Source organism: Podarcis cretensis, assembly GCF_951804945.1.
Source record: "Podarcis cretensis genome assembly, chromosome: 8".
In the NCBI taxonomy this organism is placed as follows: domain Eukaryota; kingdom Metazoa; phylum Chordata; class Lepidosauria; order Squamata; family Lacertidae; genus Podarcis; species Podarcis cretensis.
The window spans coordinates 80,683,871-80,705,661 of NC_137177.1; the positions used below are offsets into that span (position 1 = coordinate 80,683,871).

Consider the following 21,791-nt stretch of genomic DNA (forward strand, 5'->3'; position numbering starts at 1 on the left):
TCTGTACCTGGTGAGGAGGCACATGAGCTGCCGGACTTCTTCCCGCATGGTGGCCGCACCACGGCGCAGGTTGTAGTCAAACAGCTCCCGGATGAGCCCTTGGGAGACGAGGATGTGGCGGATGGCGGCGTTGGTGGCCAGGGCACGGAGCAGCGTGATGCAGTGTTCGGTGACCGCCGAGGCGCAGCCGTAGCACTTGGTGGAGGAGGTGTGGCCGCAGCCCAAGACGGAGAGCGCCCGGTACTGGCTGGCGGTGAAAGTGGGCTGCACGGCAGAGCAAGAGGACTTGCTGGCCGCTTCTCTCTGCTGCAGGTCGTACTCCAGGAGCTCCTTCCTGGAGGCGAAGACTTTCTGTGGGTGGACAAAGGAGGGGAGGGTAAGAGGGAGGACAGGGGGAACCGGCCCCCCTGCCTTTGTTGCTGATCAGCGGTAGACTGGCTAGACAGGCACCTATCTTTTTCTTTTTCCCTTTTATTTCATAAAAATTCCACACCTCTAAATGGTTTACAAAAAAGAATAAAACAATGAAATCATCAGTAAAAAGGACTTAAAGGTAAAGGGACCCCTGACCATTAGGTCCAGTCGTGGCCGACTCTGGGGTTGCGGTGCTCATCTCGCTTTATTGGCCGAGGGAGCCGGCGTACAGCTTCCGGGTCATGTGGCCAGCATGACTAAGCCGCTTCTGGCGAACCAGAGCAGTGCATGGAAACGCCGTTTACCTTCCCGCCGGAGAGGTACCTATTTATCTACTTGCACTCTGACGTGCTTTCGAACTGCTAGGTTGGCAGGAGCAGGGACCGAGCAACGGGAGCTCACCCCATCGCGGGGATTTGAACCGCCGACCTTCTGATCGGCAAGTCCTAGGCTCTGTGGTTTAACCCACCGCACCACCCGTGTCCCAAAAAGGAATTAGGGCGAGATAATTAGAATAAATGATTAAGCTAAAAACCAGAGTAAAGTACATATTTTAGGCATCTGGATAGGCGTTTCCATAAACAAAGATATTTTTAGCAAGCACTGAAAAGAGTACCATGAAGGCACCTGCCAAATATCAATAGGTAGGGAGTTCCAAAGTGCGGGTGCTGCCACATGGAAATATTGGTTTCTTACCATTGCGAACGGGTATGGTGTGGGGCCTGTTAACAGTGCCAGTTCCGCAGATCAAAGTGGCTGAGTGGGAGAATACGGGCAAGCTTGAAGTTCAGACCTTTTCCCTAGCTAAGCCTGCCCCAAAATTATACTTATGGAAGACTATGCTGTTGCCACAACAGGCCCCCTAGTGGCCACATTGAGCCACATCAGTTACTTGACAGAAAGAACACTGGATGCCAAGCTTGATAAGAAATGCAAGGTTTTGTTTTTGTTTTTAAAAAGCAACTCCAAAAAGGCCACCTTTTATATAGGGGGAAAAACCTTCAGGAAGGGTCAACTATGAGCAGAAAAGGGGCAGACTGGGAAGCAGCATTCCCTTGCATGCTCAAAAAACCTTCCCTTTGGAAACTCCACTTCTACGGGGGGAAATTAGTGTTAAAAGCCCTAATATGTGTCTAACCTCTAGTTCATTTTTCACTTGATTCAACAGTATTTATATACTGCTTAATAGTCGAAATGGTTCACATAAAAGCATACAAATAACTACCAATAAAAGCAAGTTAGCCTAAAAGAAATTCTGAAGCAAAACTAAACAGTTAGAAAATGCACATTATGAAATAAATCGACACTCTAAAATACATATCCAGTATACATGTCTGGGTAGGCTGGCTTATATAAGCAGACACCAAAAGCAGTACAGCGAAGGCGCCTGGTGCGGTTATCAATGGGCAGGGAGTTCCAACAGTGCAGGCACTGTCACACCAAAGAACTGATTCGTTTCAAGTGCAGAATGAATACTGTACAAAAATGGTAAAAGTGCCAGTTCTGCAGATTGTAGTGTGGCTGAGTGAGCACAGGTGGGGCGTGAGCAATCCTTCAAGGAAGGTAGTCCCAAACTTGGCATTAAGACGGTCTCTGCCATCTTGGGCTGTGCCAAACCGGAAGACAGACCAGGTAACAGCACCTCACAGAAGTGGAGAGCCTATCTTGGGGGCGTGGCGCCTCTGTTTTCAATTGTGGTTTCCCAGGCACAGACTGACCTGACTCATATGCTGGCACTGCCAGCAGCACGGAGGTTATTTACCTGGATGATCTTGGAGAGCTCGTCGAAAGAGTTTTTGCAGTCTCCGCAATACTCCTGGGCCAGCTGCAGGATGTACCTGTTGACGCTGGCCGAGGTGGAGCTGATTCCTCCGCTCCCGCCGGCGTCATCCTGAAAACGCCACAAGAGGGAGGGATTTCAAAACCGGTTGTGACGGAGGAAGGAAACGGCGAAGGAATGGTGAGAGAAAGCAGCACTCCCACGACTGAACTGGCCAGGCAATGTTCCACAATCACACCCCTGCCATGCCTGCACGCATTTAAAGATTTCCCCACAGAGCAATGGCAAATAAAAGCACTGGAAGGAGGGAAGGAGGGAGGGAGAGGGAGGGAAAGAGAGAGGGAGAGAGAGAGGGAGAGAGAGAGGGGGGGAAGATGAATACCTGTGGCTTTTCGGGCGCTGCCTCATTCACTTTGCAGAGGAGGTTTTCCAGCTGCGGCCTGTGGCCCATGAGCTGGTGGTACACTCGGTCCGCTTTATCCAGGAGGCTGTTGATGTTGGTTACCGCCTTCAAATCAAGACATGGGATTTATGTTATAATTTCTGACTAGGGTAGCTCAGAGGGCATGCATGCGTGTAAGCGTTTGTGCGCCTGACCTTTTTCCTGTCCTCCTCATTCTCGATTGGATCCACTGCGCAGCAGGGCTTTGCATACAGCATGAAGTCAAAGCGAGCGTACTTGCAGAACCCGCAGGCATTGCAGAGGAAGGGGTCCTTCTCGTCATAATTGATGGACCTGGGAAGGAAAGGCAGAAAAGGCGAGTTGGCTGGGCTTTTGATGTTACAGAAAATCAACTGCTGGTCCATGACAGGCTCACCTCCTCACCAGGTGAGGAGGGGCCCGCAAAGGGAGGATATTCAGGCAGGAGGGGCGCTGGTGCAGTTTTGGGGTACGGAGAGAAAACTGCAGCTCAGTATCTAAGTGAAAGTGAGTTTCGCACACAGAAGACATGCTTCTGAGCCCTGCATCGCATCCGAATCCCTGAGGAATTTTACACACCTGCACTTGTGGCACTGGTAGACGTTCTCCCCACAATTCCCGCACACCCCGGGGTTGGCCGGGACAGAAGCACTGCACCGAGGGCACTGGAGGGTCTCTGTAGATGCCTGGTAGTTCTCATAGAAGTCTGCAAACTCAATCATCAGGTTGGAAGCCACGATGGGCAGCGGCAGGTCGATCTTGACCTCCGTCTGGCCTGGGGTGAGCTGGACCTTCTTAGCCTTATGCCAGCGGGCTGGCCTACAAAAGTGGAAAGAGGGAATAAAGCAAGTGAACGAGCAAGAGGGGGGCAAGGGGGGGGGAGAAGGAAGAGGAAAATCATTTAAAGCAGTGGTTCCCAAACTTTTCATTTGTTCACTGCCCCCCCCCCCCCGGTTTCCATAAATTCGCCCTCAGTTCCCCCTGCCCTTCCCTATAAAAAAGTGTTAGTCATAAGAGTGGTTCACATGACCCAAAAAGGAAGGTAAGAGCACCGGTTTCAGGTTATATATGCTTCAGGTTACAGACTCCACTAACCCAGAAATAGTACCTCGGGTTAAGAACTTTGCTTCAGGATAAGAACAGAAATCGTGCTCCGGGGGCAGCGGGAGGCCCCATTAGCTAAAGTGGTGCTTCAGGTTAAGAACAGTTTCAGGTTAAGAACGGACCTCCAGAATGAATTAAGTACTTAACCAGAGGTACCACTGTACTTTTTTCGCTCTGGAGGTCTGTTCTTAACCTGAAGCACCACTTTAGCTAATGGGGCCTCCCGCTGCTACAGCGCCGCCGGAGCACGATTTCTGTTCTCATCCTGAAGCAAAGTTCTTAACTCGAGGTACTATTTCTGGGTTAGCCGAGTCTGTAACCTGAAGCGTCTGTAACCCGAGGTACCACTGTAGTTGTACATTTATTCAAAATCCAATCAAAACTATTTAGCTTTGTTAATTCAACAAAATGGATTAACTTGATCCACGGATACCAGCTTTTCAAAGCCCGGTGGTCCTCTGCACATTCAGCGCCCCCCACCCCACCCCAGGTGATGTCACTACCTGCCCCCCAGGGAGCGCCACCACCCATTTTGGGAGCCACTGATTTAAAGGAAGGCAAGTAGGTTCAGCATCCTCCATCCCACGCCAAAGCTAAGCGCGGCGGCCTCCGTTGAAAATCTCCTTTAAAAGAGGATGAACTGAGGGACTGGGCTCTTTGGATTCGCTTCTTCTCCGCCTGTGTCAACATGATAGGGAGCCAGAGCCAGAGACTAAGCCATTATCCCCATCCACAGCAAGGCTGTTTAGGATTAAAGAGATGTTCATGCCTTATGGGACGGAACAAAATGTAACACTTAGTTCTATTTATACATAAATATATATACACCACCACCCTGGAATTTGAACATAGTCCTTTTTCTTATTGGCAAGGGTGCTCTTTTCGCAAGGGGTGGGGGCAAGGAACGAGGAGGATTCTTGAGATGCCCGCTAATCCACATGGAAAGTCAAGAAGAATCTGCATCCTCTTCTCTTCGTGACATATGAAATACATGAAACTTAATTGCTGCCCACATATGGGCAATCACAACTCGGCTTTCTAACCCAGCTGGTCAACAAAATAACCTGTTGATTAACGGTCAGCACCTTTGGGGGCTCACTTGTTTCCTCCTTGCTTGCTTCAACCCCCCCCCTTTTGTGTCATGTTTCTTAGATTACATGCCTGAGGGCAGAGGGGCGTGTTTTATCTTTTCTTTTAAAATCATTCTGCAAGCCATTCTGGGAACCTGAGGGCAGGGATCCAGAAGGGAGTGGGGCACAAGTCCTTTAAATAATAATAAAAAATGAAATTACTTGTTTTTGAGCTCCACGATGGCCTGCACTGTCCGGTTGTTGTAATAGAGGTTGATAGTCCGGACCATCTTGGTGCGTTTCAGGTCCCCGATCTTCACGGTCACTTTGCTGATGTTATGGCTGCCAATGAGCTTCACCACCTGCTGGGTGGTGGTATAACGAGTGTCCACTTTGATGGAAGAAAGTTTGATGTACTGCAGAATAGGAGGAGGAGGCAGAGAAGCATCACTTACCTATAAACAAATTGGAGAAAGCACCCTACGCTCCAGCCAGTTACACATTAACAGGAATGGATTATTTATTTTACTTATTCATCTCCAAAAGTATCTGTATACCGCTCTGTCACATAAAAACACATCAAAGCGGTTTTTAAAAACGTAAGACAAAACTCAACAAAAACAAAAGGAAGTTAAAAAGCAACATCAGGAAGCTATGGAACAAACTCCCTCAGTTAAATACCTGGGCAAACGCTTTAGTGAAACCTTGTCTTGGAGGCAGCGAAAGTCAAAGCACAGAAAACCACAGGGGCATTGATGAAGTTCTGTTACAGTAAGGGAGTGCAGCTGATTGAACCTTCCCTAAAGGTTTTTGGCAGCAACGTGATTAGTCAAAAGCTCTACTATGGCATTGAAATCTGGGACTCTGATTTGAACTATAATGAAGTGTTGGAAATGGTACAGAATACAGTCAAACCTCGTTCTGCGTCCACCTCCGCTTGTATCCACTTGGGCAAACGTCCGTTGCAAACCCGGTAGTACTGGAACGGGTTACATCCGGGTTCGCCGCTCGCACGTGCGCAGAAGTGTTAAATCGCACTTCACACATGCGCAGATGCGGCGTTTTGACATGCGTCATTTTTGGCTTGCGGATGGGCCTCCGGAACAGATCCCGTCCGCAAAATGAGGTTTGACTGTACTTCTTTTCAGAAGCTATATAGACTGAAAAACAGACATCAATTAAACCCTTGTGGATTCTCTGCATAGGACAAATGGAATAGAAGAGTTTTCAGCAGGCGTTTAAGAGTTGAGACAGAAGGCGCCTGCTGAATCTCTATTGGCAGAGCGTTGGACAGGACTCAGTCAAAGGCTTGGTTTCTTGTTGCTGCCAAATGAGCCTCACCAACTCAGGAGACGGCCCAGGACACTCCTGCAGATGATGTCAGTGATTGAGCTGGGATATGAGGGATCTGAGGTAGCCTGGACCTAAGTTGTTCAGGCTTTGTAAATTAAACAAGAACCCTGGTGCAGATAAAAAAAATTAAGAAGGAATATGCTCATCCCTTTTATTTCCATTACTTTATTATGTGCTTTGTGCTATCAGTCAGTTTCGACTCTGCATGCTGCACTCAAGTTTTGCAAAGCAGTTACTTCCATTTATCTTTCTGTATGTGATAAATAAAGAACACAAAAGGAAGTGCGCAGAAGGAGACTGAGCAAAGCTGTGCAAAATCGACGCACTAATACCCTCAAGGCGGGACTGATGGTGAGGAGCAGCTACTTACGCAGAATGGAACTTCTGGGTTGTTGCAAACAAGGCAGGGGTCGCTCTCCAAATAGTAGCCATCGAATTCCACCAGACCAGACAGCGTGCTGGAAGGGGAGGGATAAGGACATCTGAGAAATTTGCCCAGGCAAAGGAGGAGCCCTACCGGACTGGGAAATGATCTGTCAAGCCAAACAGCCCTGTTTGATGCAGCGGCCAATCAGATGCCTTTAGGAAGCCCTCGAGTAGTACATGAAAGCAACAGTCCCACCCTCACTTCCTGTTTGTTCCACGCATCTGGTATACGAAGGTACACTGCTCTTGATCCTGGCAGATCCACTGAGCTGGCTGACAGTCACTGATAAGTCTTATCCATTGACAGTCCTTTCTGAAAGCCCTGAACTGCACAAAGGGATCTTGTGTGATGTGGGTCTTAAGCAGTGTGACATGACAGGAAAACAAGCAGGTGGGTGGAGAACAAGACTGTTCTTCTGCAGGAAATGAAAATGGCTCAGTGAACAAGAAATAGCACCTCCCCCTCCCCAGTTCCAGCTGCCCTCCACTCCTGAGATGGGTTGCACCACAGCCCTGTACACATTAAGAAATATATGTATTTATTTTACACCAGAGACACTCACTTATAAATATTTGAGTTGGGATGGTTGGTCAGGATGTGGTTCTGCATCCGCAGGATCTCAACAGCTTTTTGGGAATATTCCTTTAACTGAAAGAAAGGTTTAACAAGTAACTCACAAAGGGGATTCAGGAGTGAATATGAAGACCAAAACCAGAGTTGGTTATAGCGAGCTCCTAATTATCCACTCTCACTCTTTGCCATTTTGATATTTATTCTCCCGAGAATGACGACGATCCTTTGCCCATACCACATATGCCTTTAAATATATAGGGGCCTGCATTTCAACCGCACGCAAGTCAAGGGATTTACACACCCTCTCCCTCCATCTTTGTAAGCAAGGAGCACCATCATTACACTCCAAAGACACATTCCAGCCAGGCAACAGACCCAGGGAGAGCAGGTGTCATCAAGAATGAGGCCGAGGCAGAGTCCAGAGGGCCAAATACGGGGGTCCTGGAAGGCTGTATTTAGCCCCCAGGCCTGACCTGAGGAGCCCCCTGCCCGACGGAGAGACAGGTTTCTGTTCTAAAGCCTGCCTGGTCTAGATGGAGGCTAGAACTGGGCTTTCCTTTCTTCAGGAGTCCTTCCTTTGCACACACACCAGATGCAGCGGCTGCTCTTTCACATCCTTGAGGAATAAAGGAGGAGGACGACAGTGAGAGAAAGTCCTTTTGGCCGTCCCAATGAGACACCCCTACCTTCTTCTCTGTCTGCTGCGTCTTCAGGGAGAAGTAGCCCAGGAGGTCCACAAACTGGGCAGCCTTCCGTCCGTAAGCCGGCAGCTCCGGCCAGATCGACCACATGAGATCTAGCAGCAGCTCCTGCTGGGACTTGTTTGAGTTTCTAAAGGGAAAGGGGGCGAGGAGGAGGGGGTTAACCAAGGGGCCCGCTCCCCACACAGCTGAAGATCTTATCCCCCGGGCTGTTTATGCAGACCCATCCCTCCCTCTTGTGCCCTTCTTAGAAGCCCTTCAGCCATTTCAGACTGCTCATTCTCTACCTGGTCCACTATTTTAAAAAATAAGCAAACAAATAGGTAAAGGCCGCCACCTGTCTTGAAGTCTAGAACAACCCCACCTGGGTGTCAAGATCCTTGGGTGAGCACCTTCTCTCAGTCTCGCCAGCATCAGAGCCATGGCTAGTGGAGACACGAGAGAGAATTTTTTCTGGGGCTGCTCCCATATTGTGGGAATCTCTCCCAACAGAGGTCAGATAAGCTCCCTCCTTGTTATCATTCCTTCCTGCTCAGGGAGGCCTTTGGAAACTTAAGGTTCAGAAACGATTCTGATCATGGGGCTGCCGTCAGGGCAAAGTGCATTTCAATTGCATTCTGTTCTCAAAGTGGCCAGCTAGGTGCCGCAAAGGCACAAATGCCACAAGCAGGATACTGTGGTTTTTAACTAGTTTGCTTTTATTACTGTGTTGTTGTTGTTTTTAATGCAAGCTGCCGGTTTCACGACTCACCTGTAGATGTGGAGCGTCAGGCAGTGGGCCTGCCAGCGGACGGAGGACGAGTTGGACTCCAGCAGGAAGCAACGCAGGAACTGAATCAGGGTCTCCTTGTCAGCAAACTTATTCAGCTGGTTCACCAGGGCTGTGCACAGCTGGTCTTCCTGGCTGCCTGATGAACCCTCTCCTGGAAGATGGGGCAGAGGAATAAAAAAGAGGTAGAGATTGCTTAGGCAGGTGTATCGTTAGGCTACAGTTCAGGGTGGGGGAGAGAATGTAGAGCACCTGCTGCTTTGCATCCAGGTAGGGATAGATATGTCCCATCTGAAACCTTGAGGTGCTGCTGCCAGTCTGTGTAGACAATATGGAGCTAAATGGACCAGTGGTCATACTTGGTATAAGGCAGCTTCATGCATTGCTGTGGCCACAGCTCAGTGGCAGAGTACCTGCTTTGCATGCAGAAGATCCAAGGTTCAACCCCCAAAGTCGTCTGCAGGCAGGGCTGGGAGAAAACCCTATTTGAAATCCTGGATGGCTGCTGCCAGTCAGTGTAGACAATACAAAGATGGGCCAACAGTTCAGGTCAGTAGAAGACAGCTTCCTATGTTCCTATGATTGTGTGTACAGCTCTTGGCAGCAGGTGACCAGTCCGGTTCCTCTGCTGCCTGCATATTCTAGTTGAATGAACACACGAGGCACCGGCTAACAAACATGGATCAATACTGAATGGAAGCTCCCTGTTCAGAAGGCAGGACTCCTCCAATTACACAATACAGGAGACAGAGGCTAGCTAGCAACATCCTGCCTTGTGTGCAAAAGCAGAGACAGAGGACTGGGCAGATCAGGTTTTTGCCCTGACCCTGTGAATTCTACCAGTTTCTTGACTGGCAGTTCTAGAAGCATTAGTCCACCCTCCCTCCCCACCCCACCCCCAACATCTGTAGGAACGTCACTGGTTGTTCCTAGAGCTGGCAAGTGTCATTAGATAGCAACGAGAAATTGAGCCTTTGGTGTCATTGTCATCATCTTCTGTACCAACATTTAACCCCCTGATGATAATTTAAAGATAATTTAAAAAGCCAGAATAGTGCAGTAGTTAGCAACCTCGGGAGACTCACAGTCTTTCAGCCTAAGCCAAGCCTAACAGTGTTGTGAGGATAAAATCCTATGACTTCCTATGCCCTTTTAAAATGTGGTTGGGGTGGGTGGGTTATTGGGTTGTTGTTTTTATTTTGATTATGTTTTGTGGTTTCATATTCTGATTTTGTTCTGTGAACTACCCTGAGACCACCGGGTATAGGGCGGTATCTAAATTCAATAAATAAAAATAATAAATGAAATGCACAGGAACAGAACCATGTACACCACACCTGAGCTCCTTGGAGGAAAAATGGGATACAAATGGAAAAACGCAGGCAGGCAACTAAGAATCTATCTTTCCATAACAGATAGCTGGTTTCTGGTTTTAAGGTTTTCGCATAGTTTTTGTTGTACAGTTTTGTGAATAATTGTTGTGAACTGATATAATTGTTGTAAAAAAAAACTGCTCTGAATTTTTTATGAATGAGCATATTAATTTTTTTTAATAAAGTTGGCAGCAGGCCTAAAGACCTGCCTCTGTCAGGGGACTGCCATCGGAACAGGGGAGGGAGGCAGGGAGGCGTTGGGGATACAGAAAGCCTCTGACGCTTCTGAGGAGCAGTTCCTCTTCCAGGGAGGGGAAAAGCCACACCTCCAATGGAGAAGAGAGGGAAGGGGCCAGCCAAGGTGGGAAAGGGCTCAAAGATGCCGCTAAGAGCGCCAGCGCCTCACCTAGCCGGGCTGGCCAGGAGGAATGCATGCCACTTCCGTCGCCCAGCTTGCACAGAGGGGTGAAAAGCAAAGAGGGGAGGCGGAGATTTGGGGTGTCTAAGTTCTTAGAAGGTCCGTATAGTTAAAGCTATGGTTTTCCCAGTAGTGATGTATGGAAGTGAGAGCTGGACCGTAAAGAATGCTGATTGCCGAAGAATTGATGCTTTTGAATTCTGATGCTGGAGGAGACTCTTGAGAGTCCCATGGACTGCAAGAAGATCAAACGTCTCCATTCTGAAGGAAATCAGCCCTGAGTGCTCACTGGAAGGACAGATCCTGAAGCTGAGGCTCCAATACTTTGGCCACCTCATGAGAAGAGAAGACTCCCTGGAAAAGACCCTGATGTTGGGAACGATGGAGGGCACAAGGAGAAGGGGACGACAGAGGACGAGATGGTTGGACAGTGTTCTCGAAGCTACCAGCATGTGTTTGGCCAAACTGCAGGAGGCAGTGGAAGACAGGAGTGCCTGGCGTGCTCTGGTCCAGGGGCTCACGAAGAGACGGACATGACTAAACGACTAAACAACAACAACAACAACAAAGTTCTTATGTTGGGGGGAAAGCCGGAAGAGGCTACTCCCGGATTCTGCAAGCGACTAAGACGGACATGAAACTTGTGTATCTGCACTGTAAATAGTTTGCACAATAAGACCTGTAAAAAACAGGTCGGAGTCCTGCCTGGTTACTCACGAGCAACCACCGCACAGCACCTGACAGCCTCTATCACACAACTCCTCTTACCCTCTCGGTCTTTCTCTTTCTCTTCCTTCTTGCTCTTCTTAGCGGATGATTTGCTCTGCCCGGCTGGCTGCCCAGAGGTCCCGGAGCCCGCAGGCGTCGAGGTTGACACACCGGATGATCCGGAGGAAGATGCCGCCGAGAGGACTTTGCTGCCGCACAGGGCGCAGGAAAGGAGCTGCAACAGGACGGGGGACACACCCTCGTCGACCAGGAAGCTGACTTGCAGGAGGAAGTAGAGGACGGCTAGAGGAGGAAGAAAAAGGGACTGTCTCAACAAACAAGTCCTCTCGGCTTTCCCTATCAGAGCTCCCTTTTTAAAAAAAAAACAGGCAGCAAAATCTAGCCGAATGGGATCACGGGAGCTTTGAGTACCAACCCATTCACTTTCGCCGCAGAACAAGTTTCTAGACCTCATTGGCAAAGAGAACAAAAACTTGGGATAAGGGGATGGCATATTCTTCAGACAGTAGATTTGTCTGTTGGGTGGCAAGCAGGCAGCAGAGATCATCGCCTCCTGCAAGACTAAGACCCTCTGCGATTCTCCCTGACACGTGTATAACTAAAAACAAAGCCTACCCAGATATTTAGTGACATGATTTTTAATGTTTTTATTCCATTCTGTTGTTATTTCCAAAAGTCTTAATTTATTCTTAATTCTTACTGATAATCTTATTGTTTTATCTGTTTTGTAAACTGCTTTGGGTTTTGTTTTTTTACAACCAAGCACTGTATAAAATTTATGGAAGAATTTTTTTAAACAAAATTCAGCCTTCCTTCCTCTTCAATCAAATCTCACTATTCAAAAGGGGAGGAATCTAGTTGATTAGATTGGTAGGTCTTTTTCCCCCACCCCCATCCCCACACAATTCCACTCAAATCGCCTCCTGCCATCCCACACCCTCACAGGAAAGCAACTCACAGTCATCCTTGATGCAGAACTTCTGCCAGTTCACTGTCCGCTGGGTGGCGATTTCCGCACAGGCTTTCAAATGCTCCATCTAAAACAGCACAGAAGGAAGCTCATTTATGACAGCCGCACACCATAACCAGGGAGGGAGGGGGGGGTCTTCTGCTGTGTCTCTGCATGACTCACTGCTCTGGCTTTGCACCTCCGCTCTACTGGGCCTTTGCACTGATCCATGGTCAAAAGGACACACACAGGTTTCCTTACCAAATTGATCAGCGTGTCGTACTGCAGAGCAGATCCCGAGCTGGCTGTGACCACGCTGGCCCTCAGGAAGATCCCTTGCTCCTCTAGCAGCTTCTTGATCCCCCGGACGTGGGAATCTAGTGTGTGCAGGTCGCGCAGCTGGCGATACTTCTCCTTGGAGCCGCAGATGAAGAGCAGGAGCTTGCGGACCTGGCGCCTCACAAAAGGCGTCTGCTGGATCATCAGGTACTGGGTGGGGGGGAGAGAGAAAAGGGTGCAGACTTTCCGTAAGAAAACCTATATAGTTGAAAGTGCTGCAAGTGCACAGGCACAAAGGGAAGAGTGAGGTTCTCAGGGCCCTTCTGTAATAACAGTAACGGAACTGTGCTGCCTGCTGATAACACAACAGAGAAGTCCAGAACCTGCAGGATCCATCGCCCTCTCATCCAAGTGTTTTTCTGGGCAGCACTGAGGTCTAGAAATTTCCTTTCCAATGGAAGCAAACAGGCATCACCTAAAGAATCTTCATTCCCATTTGGCCAGATTACAGTGGTACCTCTGGTTACGTACTTAATTCGTTCCGGAGGTCCGTTCTTAACCTGAAACTGTTCTTAACCTGAAGCACCACTTTAGCTAATGGGGCCTCCTGCTGCGCCGCCGGAGCACGATTTCTATTCTCATCCTGAAGCAAAATTCTTAACCCGAGGTACTATTTCTGGGTTAGCGGAGTCTGTAACCTGAAGCGTATGTAACCCGAGGTACCAATGTATTACTATTATTATTATTTTATCTGATAAATAACAACAAACTATTTATTTGTGTTTTTGTCTTGTGTTTTTATCCTGTGAACTGCCCTGAGATCTTTTGATGAAGGATGGTATATAAATCTGAAGAAGAAGAAGAAGAAGAAACCATCTTTACTCCAAGGAACCTTTTTTAAAACCACTTTTGAAGTTTTTACAATCAAGCAACATATACATTTCATGAAATTAATATATATGAAATCAGGTGGTGTCCATGGTTTCCTTCTCTCCATTTATCATTATCGGCAGAGGTAGGTTAGAATGGCCCAAAAGGAGCTTGATGCCCGATTGGAGATTTGAATCCTGGTCTCTCAGGTTCTAGTCAGACATTCTTAACCATCACAACACAGGCTCTCTTACACAACCTGCTCTCACCAATCTACCCCACCGCACCTGCACCTGCACCTGCACCTGCACTCACTTCTTCAAAGGAGGATCATGTTTAGTAAAGTCAAGCCCTGCTTTTAGCATATAAACAAAGACCAGGCTTTCTCCAACCTGGTGCACAACACATGCTGGACTCCAACTCCCATCAGTGCCACTCAGAGTCATCATGATCAGAGAGCGCTGATCTGAGTTGTAGCTCAACATCTTCTAGCGGAAATGCACTGGGTTTCTGAAACCCTTTTTGCTCCTGTCTGGATTCCAGATCACCGGCTCAAACATGGCCTCTTTCAACATGAGGAGGACCCGCCAGGGTAACAGACAGCATCCTAAGGGTAGCTGGGAGGCTGCTTCCTCCGCCAAGGATTCAACCTTAGGCCTGCAATCTCCTGCCAACCTACCTCCGAGAGGAAGTAGAACCAGGAATGGTCAAAGACCGGTGGCGGGATGCGGGAGTTTGTGTCGGCGATCTTCTTGATTTGGTACGGCAACCGGAGCACCATCTCCGTCAAGAGTTGGGTGTAAGCTTCGAAGACGTCAGCGGCATGGCCCTGAAAGGGAGAAACGTTTGGAACAGAAGTTAATTTATGAAGCTGCCGCTTGGCATAGCTGTCAACCGTCCCTTATTTGGCGGAAAACTCCCTTATCCCAGCGCCGGTCCCGCTGCTGTCCCTTATTGATGATGTCCCTTAAATTTCCCGGGTTTCAAAGGAAGCAGCTCCTCTCCCTCCCTTCCTGCCGGCTAGGGAGGAGGGAGGCTCCAACTGTGTTGCTTGGCTGCCCGGCCCGCCCCCCTCTGGCCTCCTCTCACCAGCCTCAGCCCCCGGGAGCCCCTCCCCGCTGGGACTGAGGAGCCTTGAGAGGAGAGCGAGGGCAACCATAGAGAAAGCAGTTCAGAGAGAGGAGGAGGAGGCAGTGGCGCAGGCAGGTGTTCCAAGGGCTAACCATAGAGGGGGAAAGCGGAGGAAGGACCACAAGTGCTTCTCCCATAGATTTGTAGTGGTAGACTAGCATAGATGGTCTGATCTGCGGGTTTACTTCGGGTGCTATTCCCCCCCCCCCCTTCCTGATGGAACTGAGAGCTGCAGATGGAGCACGAGAGAAAAGATACAGAACTGCAGCAGCATCTTCGTAGCTTGGACTTCGTTTTGCGCGAAAAGTGGTGGCTGCTTGTAGTTATTTAACTGCAGTGTTTCATCAGCTGGTGTCTTGAGCAGCAACCTCTGGAAATGAAGGGCTAAAAACCGGCGCTGCTCTCCCAAATTATCTGGTCCCTTTTAACTTCGTATTTCAGCTGGTTGACTAAAATCCCTTATTTTGGCTGCTGATCCCTTATTTTCGAGGCTGCTGGTCCCTTATTTTCAAATCTGTAAGTTGACAGCTATGCGTTTAGTGTAATACTGTCCCCTCCAACCGAAACGGGAAGTTGCCTTGTACCAAACCAGACCATTTGCAGGGGGCATCTGCAGCTGCCCAAGGATGGCAGGTGCCAGTGCTGGCACTGAAAGGGGACCTCTTGGTTATGTAAGCACATACTGATTTCTGGTTTTATAATGCACACTGCTTTTGAACCTGTTTCTGCTTCTAACTGTGAATCACAGAAGCGCTGTTAAGTTTTGACGAAGCCTACTTGGTTGAATTTTGGTCCATTTGTGATGCACGTCCAAAAGCCACAACCAATTGAAAAGGCCTGGAAACTTTAATCAAAATCAAAAGCCAAGCACTGGTAAGAAGAGCCCTGCTGGTAAAGGTAAAAAAGGTAAAGGACCCCTGAATGGTTAATTCCAGTCAAAGGTGACTATGGGGTTGCGGCGCTCATCTCGCTTTCAGGCAGAGAAGGAGCCAGCGTTTGTCCACATACAGCTTTCCGGGTCATGTGGCCAGCAGGACTAGACCACTAGACCACTTCTGGGACACCGTGACCGAAACTAGAGCGCATGGAAACGCCGTTGACCTTCCTGCCACAGTAGTACCTATTTATCTACTTGCACTGGCATGATTTCAAACTGCTAGGTTGGTAGGAGCAGGGACAGAGCAATGGGAGCTCACCGTGTTGCAGGGATTCGAACCGCCGACCTTCTGATCGGCAAGCCCAAGGGGCCAATGGCTCATCTAGCCCAGCATCCTCTACTTGCAGTAGCCAGCCAGATGCCTGTGGGCTTGGGAAGCCTGCAAGCAGGACCTGAGCACAAAGAGCTCTCTCCTGTGATTTTCAGCAACTGGCATGATGCCTCTGACAGTGGAGGTGAAATGTAGCCACTGTAGGTAGTAGCTGCAGGTAGCCTTGCCCTCCTTCGTGAACTCGCATAATCCTCTTTTAAAGCCATGCAGTTGGTGGTCATCACAAGCAGGACCCGAGCTCAAAAGTGCTCTCCCCTGCAGTAAGGTAAAGGTAAAGGTACCCCTGCCCGTACGGGCCAGTCTTGACAGACTCTGGGGTTGGTGCGCCCATCTCACTCAAGAGGCCGGGGGCCAGCGCTGTCCGGAGACACTTCTGGGTCACATGGCCAGCGTGACAAAGCTGCATCTGGCGAGCCAGCGCAGCACACGGAAACGCCGTTTACCTTCCCGCCAGTAGCGGTCCCTATTTATCTACTTGCACCCGGGGGTGCTTTCGAACTGCTAGGTTGGCAGGCGCTGGGACCGAGCAGCGGGAGCGCACCCCGCCGCGGGGATTCGAACCGCCGACCTTCCGATCGGCAAGCCCTAGGCGCTGAGGCTTTTACCCACAGCGCCACCCGCGTCCCTCTCCCCTGCAGTAGTTTCCAGCAACTGTTACTCAGAAGCATTACTGTCTCTGATGAGACTGGTGACTGGGGGCAGCCGCCAAGACCACATAACACTGGTCTTGAAAGACCTACATTGGCTCCCAGTACGTTTCCGAGCACAACTCAAAGTGTTGGTGTTGACCTTTAAAGCCCTAAACGGCCTCAGCCCAGTATCCCTGAAGGAGCGTCTCCACCCCCATCGTTCTGCCCAGATGCTGAGGTCCAGCGCTGAGGGCCTTTTGGCGGTTCCCTCCCTAAGAGAAGTGAGGTTACAGGGAACCAGGCAGAGGGCCTTCTTGGTAGTGGCGCCCACCCTGTGGAACGCCCTCCCACCAGATGTCAAGGAAATAAACAACTACCTGACATTTAGAAGACATCTGAAGGCAGCCCTGTTCAGGGAAGTTTTTAATATGTGACATTTTAATGTATTTTTAATCCTTGTTGGAAGCCACCCAGAGTGGCTGGGGAAACCCAGCCAGATGGGCGGGGTACAAATAAATTATTATTATTATTATTATTATTATTATTATTATTATTATTATTATTGAGGCAGCGCATAAATACTTTGCCTCCCATCACTGTCTTGCTTTCAAATAAACAATTGCTTTACATCCTTCACCAGCTGTTTGGAACCTCTTGAGAAGAAGCAAAAGCAAATCTATTTGCAAGACATCAAGTACCCAAGTTGGGAGCTGGTGGGGAGAGTACACAACTCTCCCTTCCTTATAATATTTTCATCCGAATATGGGTAATGGAGAGAGATCTCTCGAGGCAGAACTAAAGCTGTTAGCTGGAGGAAGCCACCCCTTCGTTTTACATCTGCTGCCCACCTCCGCGGATCAGAGTTCTAAACTGTGTTCAACGTGGCATCGCCGGGTAATCAAGAGAGCTGTTGCATGTTACATCCTCCCCAATCCTTAGCACAGCCTCTTTCTCCGGCTAATATTTTTTTTTAAAAAAAGAAAAGAACACCTCTTGACTGACAAGAGTAATGTGAAAACAGCAGGTCCCCTTTGAGAGAAAGGAAAGAAAAGGCAAGAGCTTAAAACTGCACCAACCATCACCACAGGCCTTCAGAATCCCAACAGCTTCTATTCTTCCAGCAAAGAGCACCCTAATGTTTAATGCGGCTTATTCCATTATACTTTGCCGGGGCAGGAAATAAAAAATAAAGCTCCACCACCAGGCGCTGAGTATAAAAGGAGGCACCACGGCGGCTGCAGTGGCCGAGGAACTAAGCCGGCAAATCCACGTCGTTCACAAGGGCTGCCAGGAGCCAGGAGGGGCCCTCGCCAGTCAGTTATTGGAAATAAGCCTCCCCCTTCCTTCAGAGCTCACCTTAAGACCATGCCACACCTATTCAGTGTGTGTGTGTGTGAGAGAGAGAGAGAGAAGGGGGGGATGTTGGGACTGCGGGTGATACGCTCCCCACACTTCCTTAGGACTCTGAACACCAATAAGAAGTCTTAGTCAGGTTTTCAACACATCTGTGTGTGAAATCTTAGTTGGGAGGGAGCTCAACAGGTTTGGGCCCGCGGCACCGAGCGAACAGCTTTTGTATATTTTAAACCGTAAATACATATTCAGTCATTGTACGTCTTTCCGCTTCTGTATAACTGACAGTGTTGCAACAGTTAGAATAAAATAAAATAAAAGGGTGTCGGGTTGAAGATTTAAGTTACAGTGGTACCTCAGGTTAAGAACTTTATTCATTCTGGAGATCTGTTCTTAACCTGAAACTGTTCTTAACCTGAAGCACCACTTTAGCTAATGGGGCCTCCTGCTGCTGCCGCGCCGCCGGAGCACAATTTCTGTTCTTACCCTGAAGCAAAGTTCTTAACCCAAGGTAATATTTCTGGGTTAGCGGATTCTGTAACCTGAAGCGTATGTAACCCGAGATACCACTGTATTTGATTTCCATTTTTCTGCCTGGTGTTTTTTTAGGTGGGGGGTGGAATTCCCCAGAATTATCCTTGGGGAAAAATATGCCCGGGAACACGGTTGAGACCTTATTCTGCTCCCCTGTGGAAATGGGACAGGCTTGGACCGATGTGTCCAATCTGCAGTGGCTGCTGGTGCTGGACCCACCAGTTCGATCCATAGCTCACCTTGACATACTGGCGCAGGAAAAAGGGGCTCATGTCTGGTGGGGAGGAGGTGGTGTGAGGTTTCAGCAGCTGGCTGGTGGCCACAGGCTCCTCGTCATTCTGTTGGTTCTTCCAGTATTCCAGGAGGGATTTCAAGACATGCAGGCAGTAGTCCACCGCGCCAGAGCTCAGCAGGGCGGCTGCGGTGGCACTGGAGATCAGGGAAGAGGACTGAGAAGAGAGAGAGAGAGAGAGTTGAATCTTCACAGCTTATTTCCTCGTAGGTGTTTGCAGACCCGAGTGACAAATTTGGGGTTGAGTGAACCCACTCTAGCAGTCTGATTACTGACAGCTGGCCGCAGCTCAGTGGTACAGCCCACTGAGATCCCAGCTTCAATTGCCAACATCTCCAGGCAGGGCCGGGAATGTCCTCTCTGCTTGAAATTCTGGAGAGCCTCTGCCAGTCAGTGTAGACCAGGGGTAGGTAACCTAAGGCCCAGGGGCTGTATGCAGCCCGATCGCCTTCTCAATCCGGACCACGGACGGTCTGGGAATCAGCCTGTTTTTACATGAGTAGAATGTGTGCTTTTATTTAAAATGCATCTCTGGGTTATTTGTGGGGCATAGGAATTCATTTTTTTTCTTTTTCCAAAATATAGTCCAGCCCACCACATGGTCTGAGGGACGGTGGACCGGCCCACAGCTGAAAAAGGTTGCTGACCCCTGGTGTAGACCATGCTGGGCTGCATGGATCAAGGGCCTAAACAGGATATACCAAGAGCTCTGGCCAAAAGTTTCAATACAAGGAATAATTCCTACTCGAGAGTAGAGAAGAAAAACGTGTATATTCTGCTAAGAATACCAGTGTTAAACTAATAGTAAATTTAAACACGACGTATAAGTGCGATAGTTTTAAAATAAACACAACGTTTAAGTACAGAAATAGTGTAGTTTCAAATATGAAATGATATAGTATAAAGGTACATAAAATACCAGTACACAACAATAGTTTTATACAAGTCTCAATGGCAGTCAAAAAGAGTCCATATTATATAAAGTCAGAATGAAGAATCAAATAGGGCCAAAAAGAAGTATCCGTAGTATGAATCAGATGTACGACTCAGTAGTGGTGACCAGGACAGGGCCCTGTTTCGGAGTAAATGCCTTCTTCAGCTCAGTTTTTTAAGGAATATAAATCTGTTGGAAGTTTGTATCATACAATTCTTTTGTGTTTCTTTTTCCAACATGTGTCTCAGTTGAATGAATCCAAATTTTCTTGCGTTTCTCTGTGTCCAGTGGATCAATGGCCTGGCTCTATACAAAGCAGCTCCCTAACTATCTTAGGGACCTAGGAAGCTGCCTTTATACTGAAGGCATGCCTTCACTGACTGGCAATGGCTCTCCAGGGTTCTCTGCTAGCCCTACCTGCCGAGGCTTGAACTTAGGACCTTCTGCATGCAAGGCAGATGCTCCACCACTGAGCTACAGCCCTTTCCAAGAGAGGGATCGGATCACAGATAGCTTCCCAACAGGGGTATCGTTCCTGGCAGATCACTGTTTCTTCCCAAGTGAGGGTATCCCGAGGAATGCATCGCAACCCTAATGGGGTTCCCCTCCGGAACGTGCTGGACTACAACTCCCAGAAGCCCCAGCAGCCAGCATGGCCAATGGTCAGGGATGACGGGAACCCAGCAATGTCTAGGAAGGGCACCACATTGGCTACCCCTGGGTCTTGGCTGACCACCCTTTCCCCACAAGAGCCATAGCTCAGAGCGGGGGGAAGTGAAGAGGGGTTGGGCAGAAAGCAGTATCTTTGTTAAAAACAGCAACAATAGAGTAACTTGTAGGGCAGAAACAATGGAAACTAGGACAAAGTAAATGTTGGAGGATCCAGAAAATTGTTAGAGAGCAGATGGTTGCCAGTGCAGAGAGATACGTCTGCTTGAGAAGACTCATTTCAGCAGGCTTAGGATGGGGGCTTAGGATCGCTCGAATGGAAGCAGGTCAGGAGACACCTGGGGCTTCCTTTCATAGCTGCTGAGGACTTGACAGCCAGATTTCAAGTTTCAGTGGTGTGATGTATTGATATCATTTCTTAAAGGAAGCATCAATTGATGATGTGTTTATGGAGAGGGGCGGGGGGGTGTCTTTTGAACAAGTGCTTAGCAAAAGGGATGGGGGGGGAGGAGAGGACAAAAAAAAGGCAATCAGTTCTTAAGTCTAATCTCCCCTCGACACACATGCCAGAGGGCAATGAGCTGAGGATTAGGAGGAGTGAGATACTTCTCAGACACACACACACACACACACACACACACACACACACAATTTCTTTTTTTTAAAGAAGTTGGAATTCCGATCCATTTCTCTGGAATCTGGCCAGTTGTGGGAGGAAGGTAAAGGCCTCAACGAGGAGAGTTTTAGCCTCCCGTATGCAGAAGGGAAATCTCTTGCACCCATGTCCTTAAACAGCAAACTTTTGCACTAAATAGATATATATATATATAGCCCACCTCTTTTTGTTGGGTCAGATGAACCACAGGCAAAACAAGGACCGGCGAAAACGCAAGTGTAAATAAAACCATTACAGAAACTCTGGTTAAATCCAAACAAACCCCACAGCTCATAAGCTCATTAAAATCCGACGCACTTCGGTCTCCGTTTTTAACCTCTACGCTTTTGTTATTAATCTTCTTCCCTCTGCCGGCACGCTTGCCGGCTCTCCCCCCACCAAGCCCCCCAGCTTTCCCCCCTCTTTTTCAGAAAAAAGAAAAAAAGCCTTATTACTGCACCTTTTAACAACAAAACAGGGATGGAATCCTCTTAGCGACTTTGAAATGTTGGTGCTGCAACATCTCTGCTCCCCTATAATCACATCTGCAAATCCCTGTCCCCCATCCCCACTTTTAACTACTTCTTTGCCAGCTGGGGTTTCAAGGGCAAAAGGGAGCTTGGGAGCTGTTCTCCGGAGGTGGTCCGGCCGTACTATTAGCCACACGCAGATATTCTCCCTCTACTAACCTCACGTAACAAAGTCTTTTGCAAGACCAGAACTGCGGAAGGGATTTTGGTACCTCGCAAATGGAAGATTTGGACCCTGACTTCGTTCGCGACATGAAGACGCTCAGCAGCCGCATGATCACCAGGTGGACTTCGTTCAGGGCAGTGCGCTCGTTTTTCTTGGAGACGTCCTGGGAAGGGTGGGGAAGGGAGAAGGTGAGAGGAACTGGTTGCCTCTGAAGCTGCACAGGAGTAGACCTCAAGCCCACCCCATCCAGCCCAAATCTCAAGAACTGCAGGGTGAAATAAAACAGATTACGCAGAAAGCCTCAAATTGCCCCACGATTTGGGGCAAAGAGCATCCGCTTTGCAGGCAGAATGTCCCAGGTTCAATGCATGTCCAGGTAAGGCTGGGAATGCCTCCTGCC

The 21,791-nt window shown here is 48.8% G+C and overlaps 1 protein-coding gene across 1 annotated transcript in view; it reads right to left on the minus strand.

The window, feature by feature from the left end:
• The window catches only part of UBR4 (ubiquitin protein ligase E3 component n-recognin 4), a 145,752-nt gene that overhangs the window by 38,794 nt on the left and 85,167 nt on the right, over nt 1–21,791 (minus strand). Inside the window, exons 64-79 of the mRNA XM_079987392.1 lie at nt 21,438–21,554; nt 18,385–18,594; nt 13,910–14,059; nt 12,343–12,570; nt 12,091–12,169; nt 11,172–11,414; nt 8,595–8,766; nt 7,829–7,973; nt 7,132–7,217; nt 6,513–6,600; nt 5,012–5,205; nt 3,195–3,434; nt 2,792–2,930; nt 2,577–2,702; nt 2,177–2,305; nt 8–351 (exon numbers count right to left, since the gene is read on the minus strand). Of these exons, the coding sequence (XP_079843518.1) occupies nt 8–351; nt 2,177–2,305; nt 2,577–2,702; nt 2,792–2,930; nt 3,195–3,434; nt 5,012–5,205; nt 6,513–6,600; nt 7,132–7,217; nt 7,829–7,973; nt 8,595–8,766; nt 11,172–11,414; nt 12,091–12,169; nt 12,343–12,570; nt 13,910–14,059; nt 18,385–18,594; nt 21,438–21,554 (2,690 nt within the window). The remainder of the gene's footprint in view (nt 1–7; nt 352–2,176; nt 2,306–2,576; nt 2,703–2,791; nt 2,931–3,194; nt 3,435–5,011; nt 5,206–6,512; nt 6,601–7,131; nt 7,218–7,828; nt 7,974–8,594; nt 8,767–11,171; nt 11,415–12,090; nt 12,170–12,342; nt 12,571–13,909; nt 14,060–18,384; nt 18,595–21,437; nt 21,555–21,791) is intronic.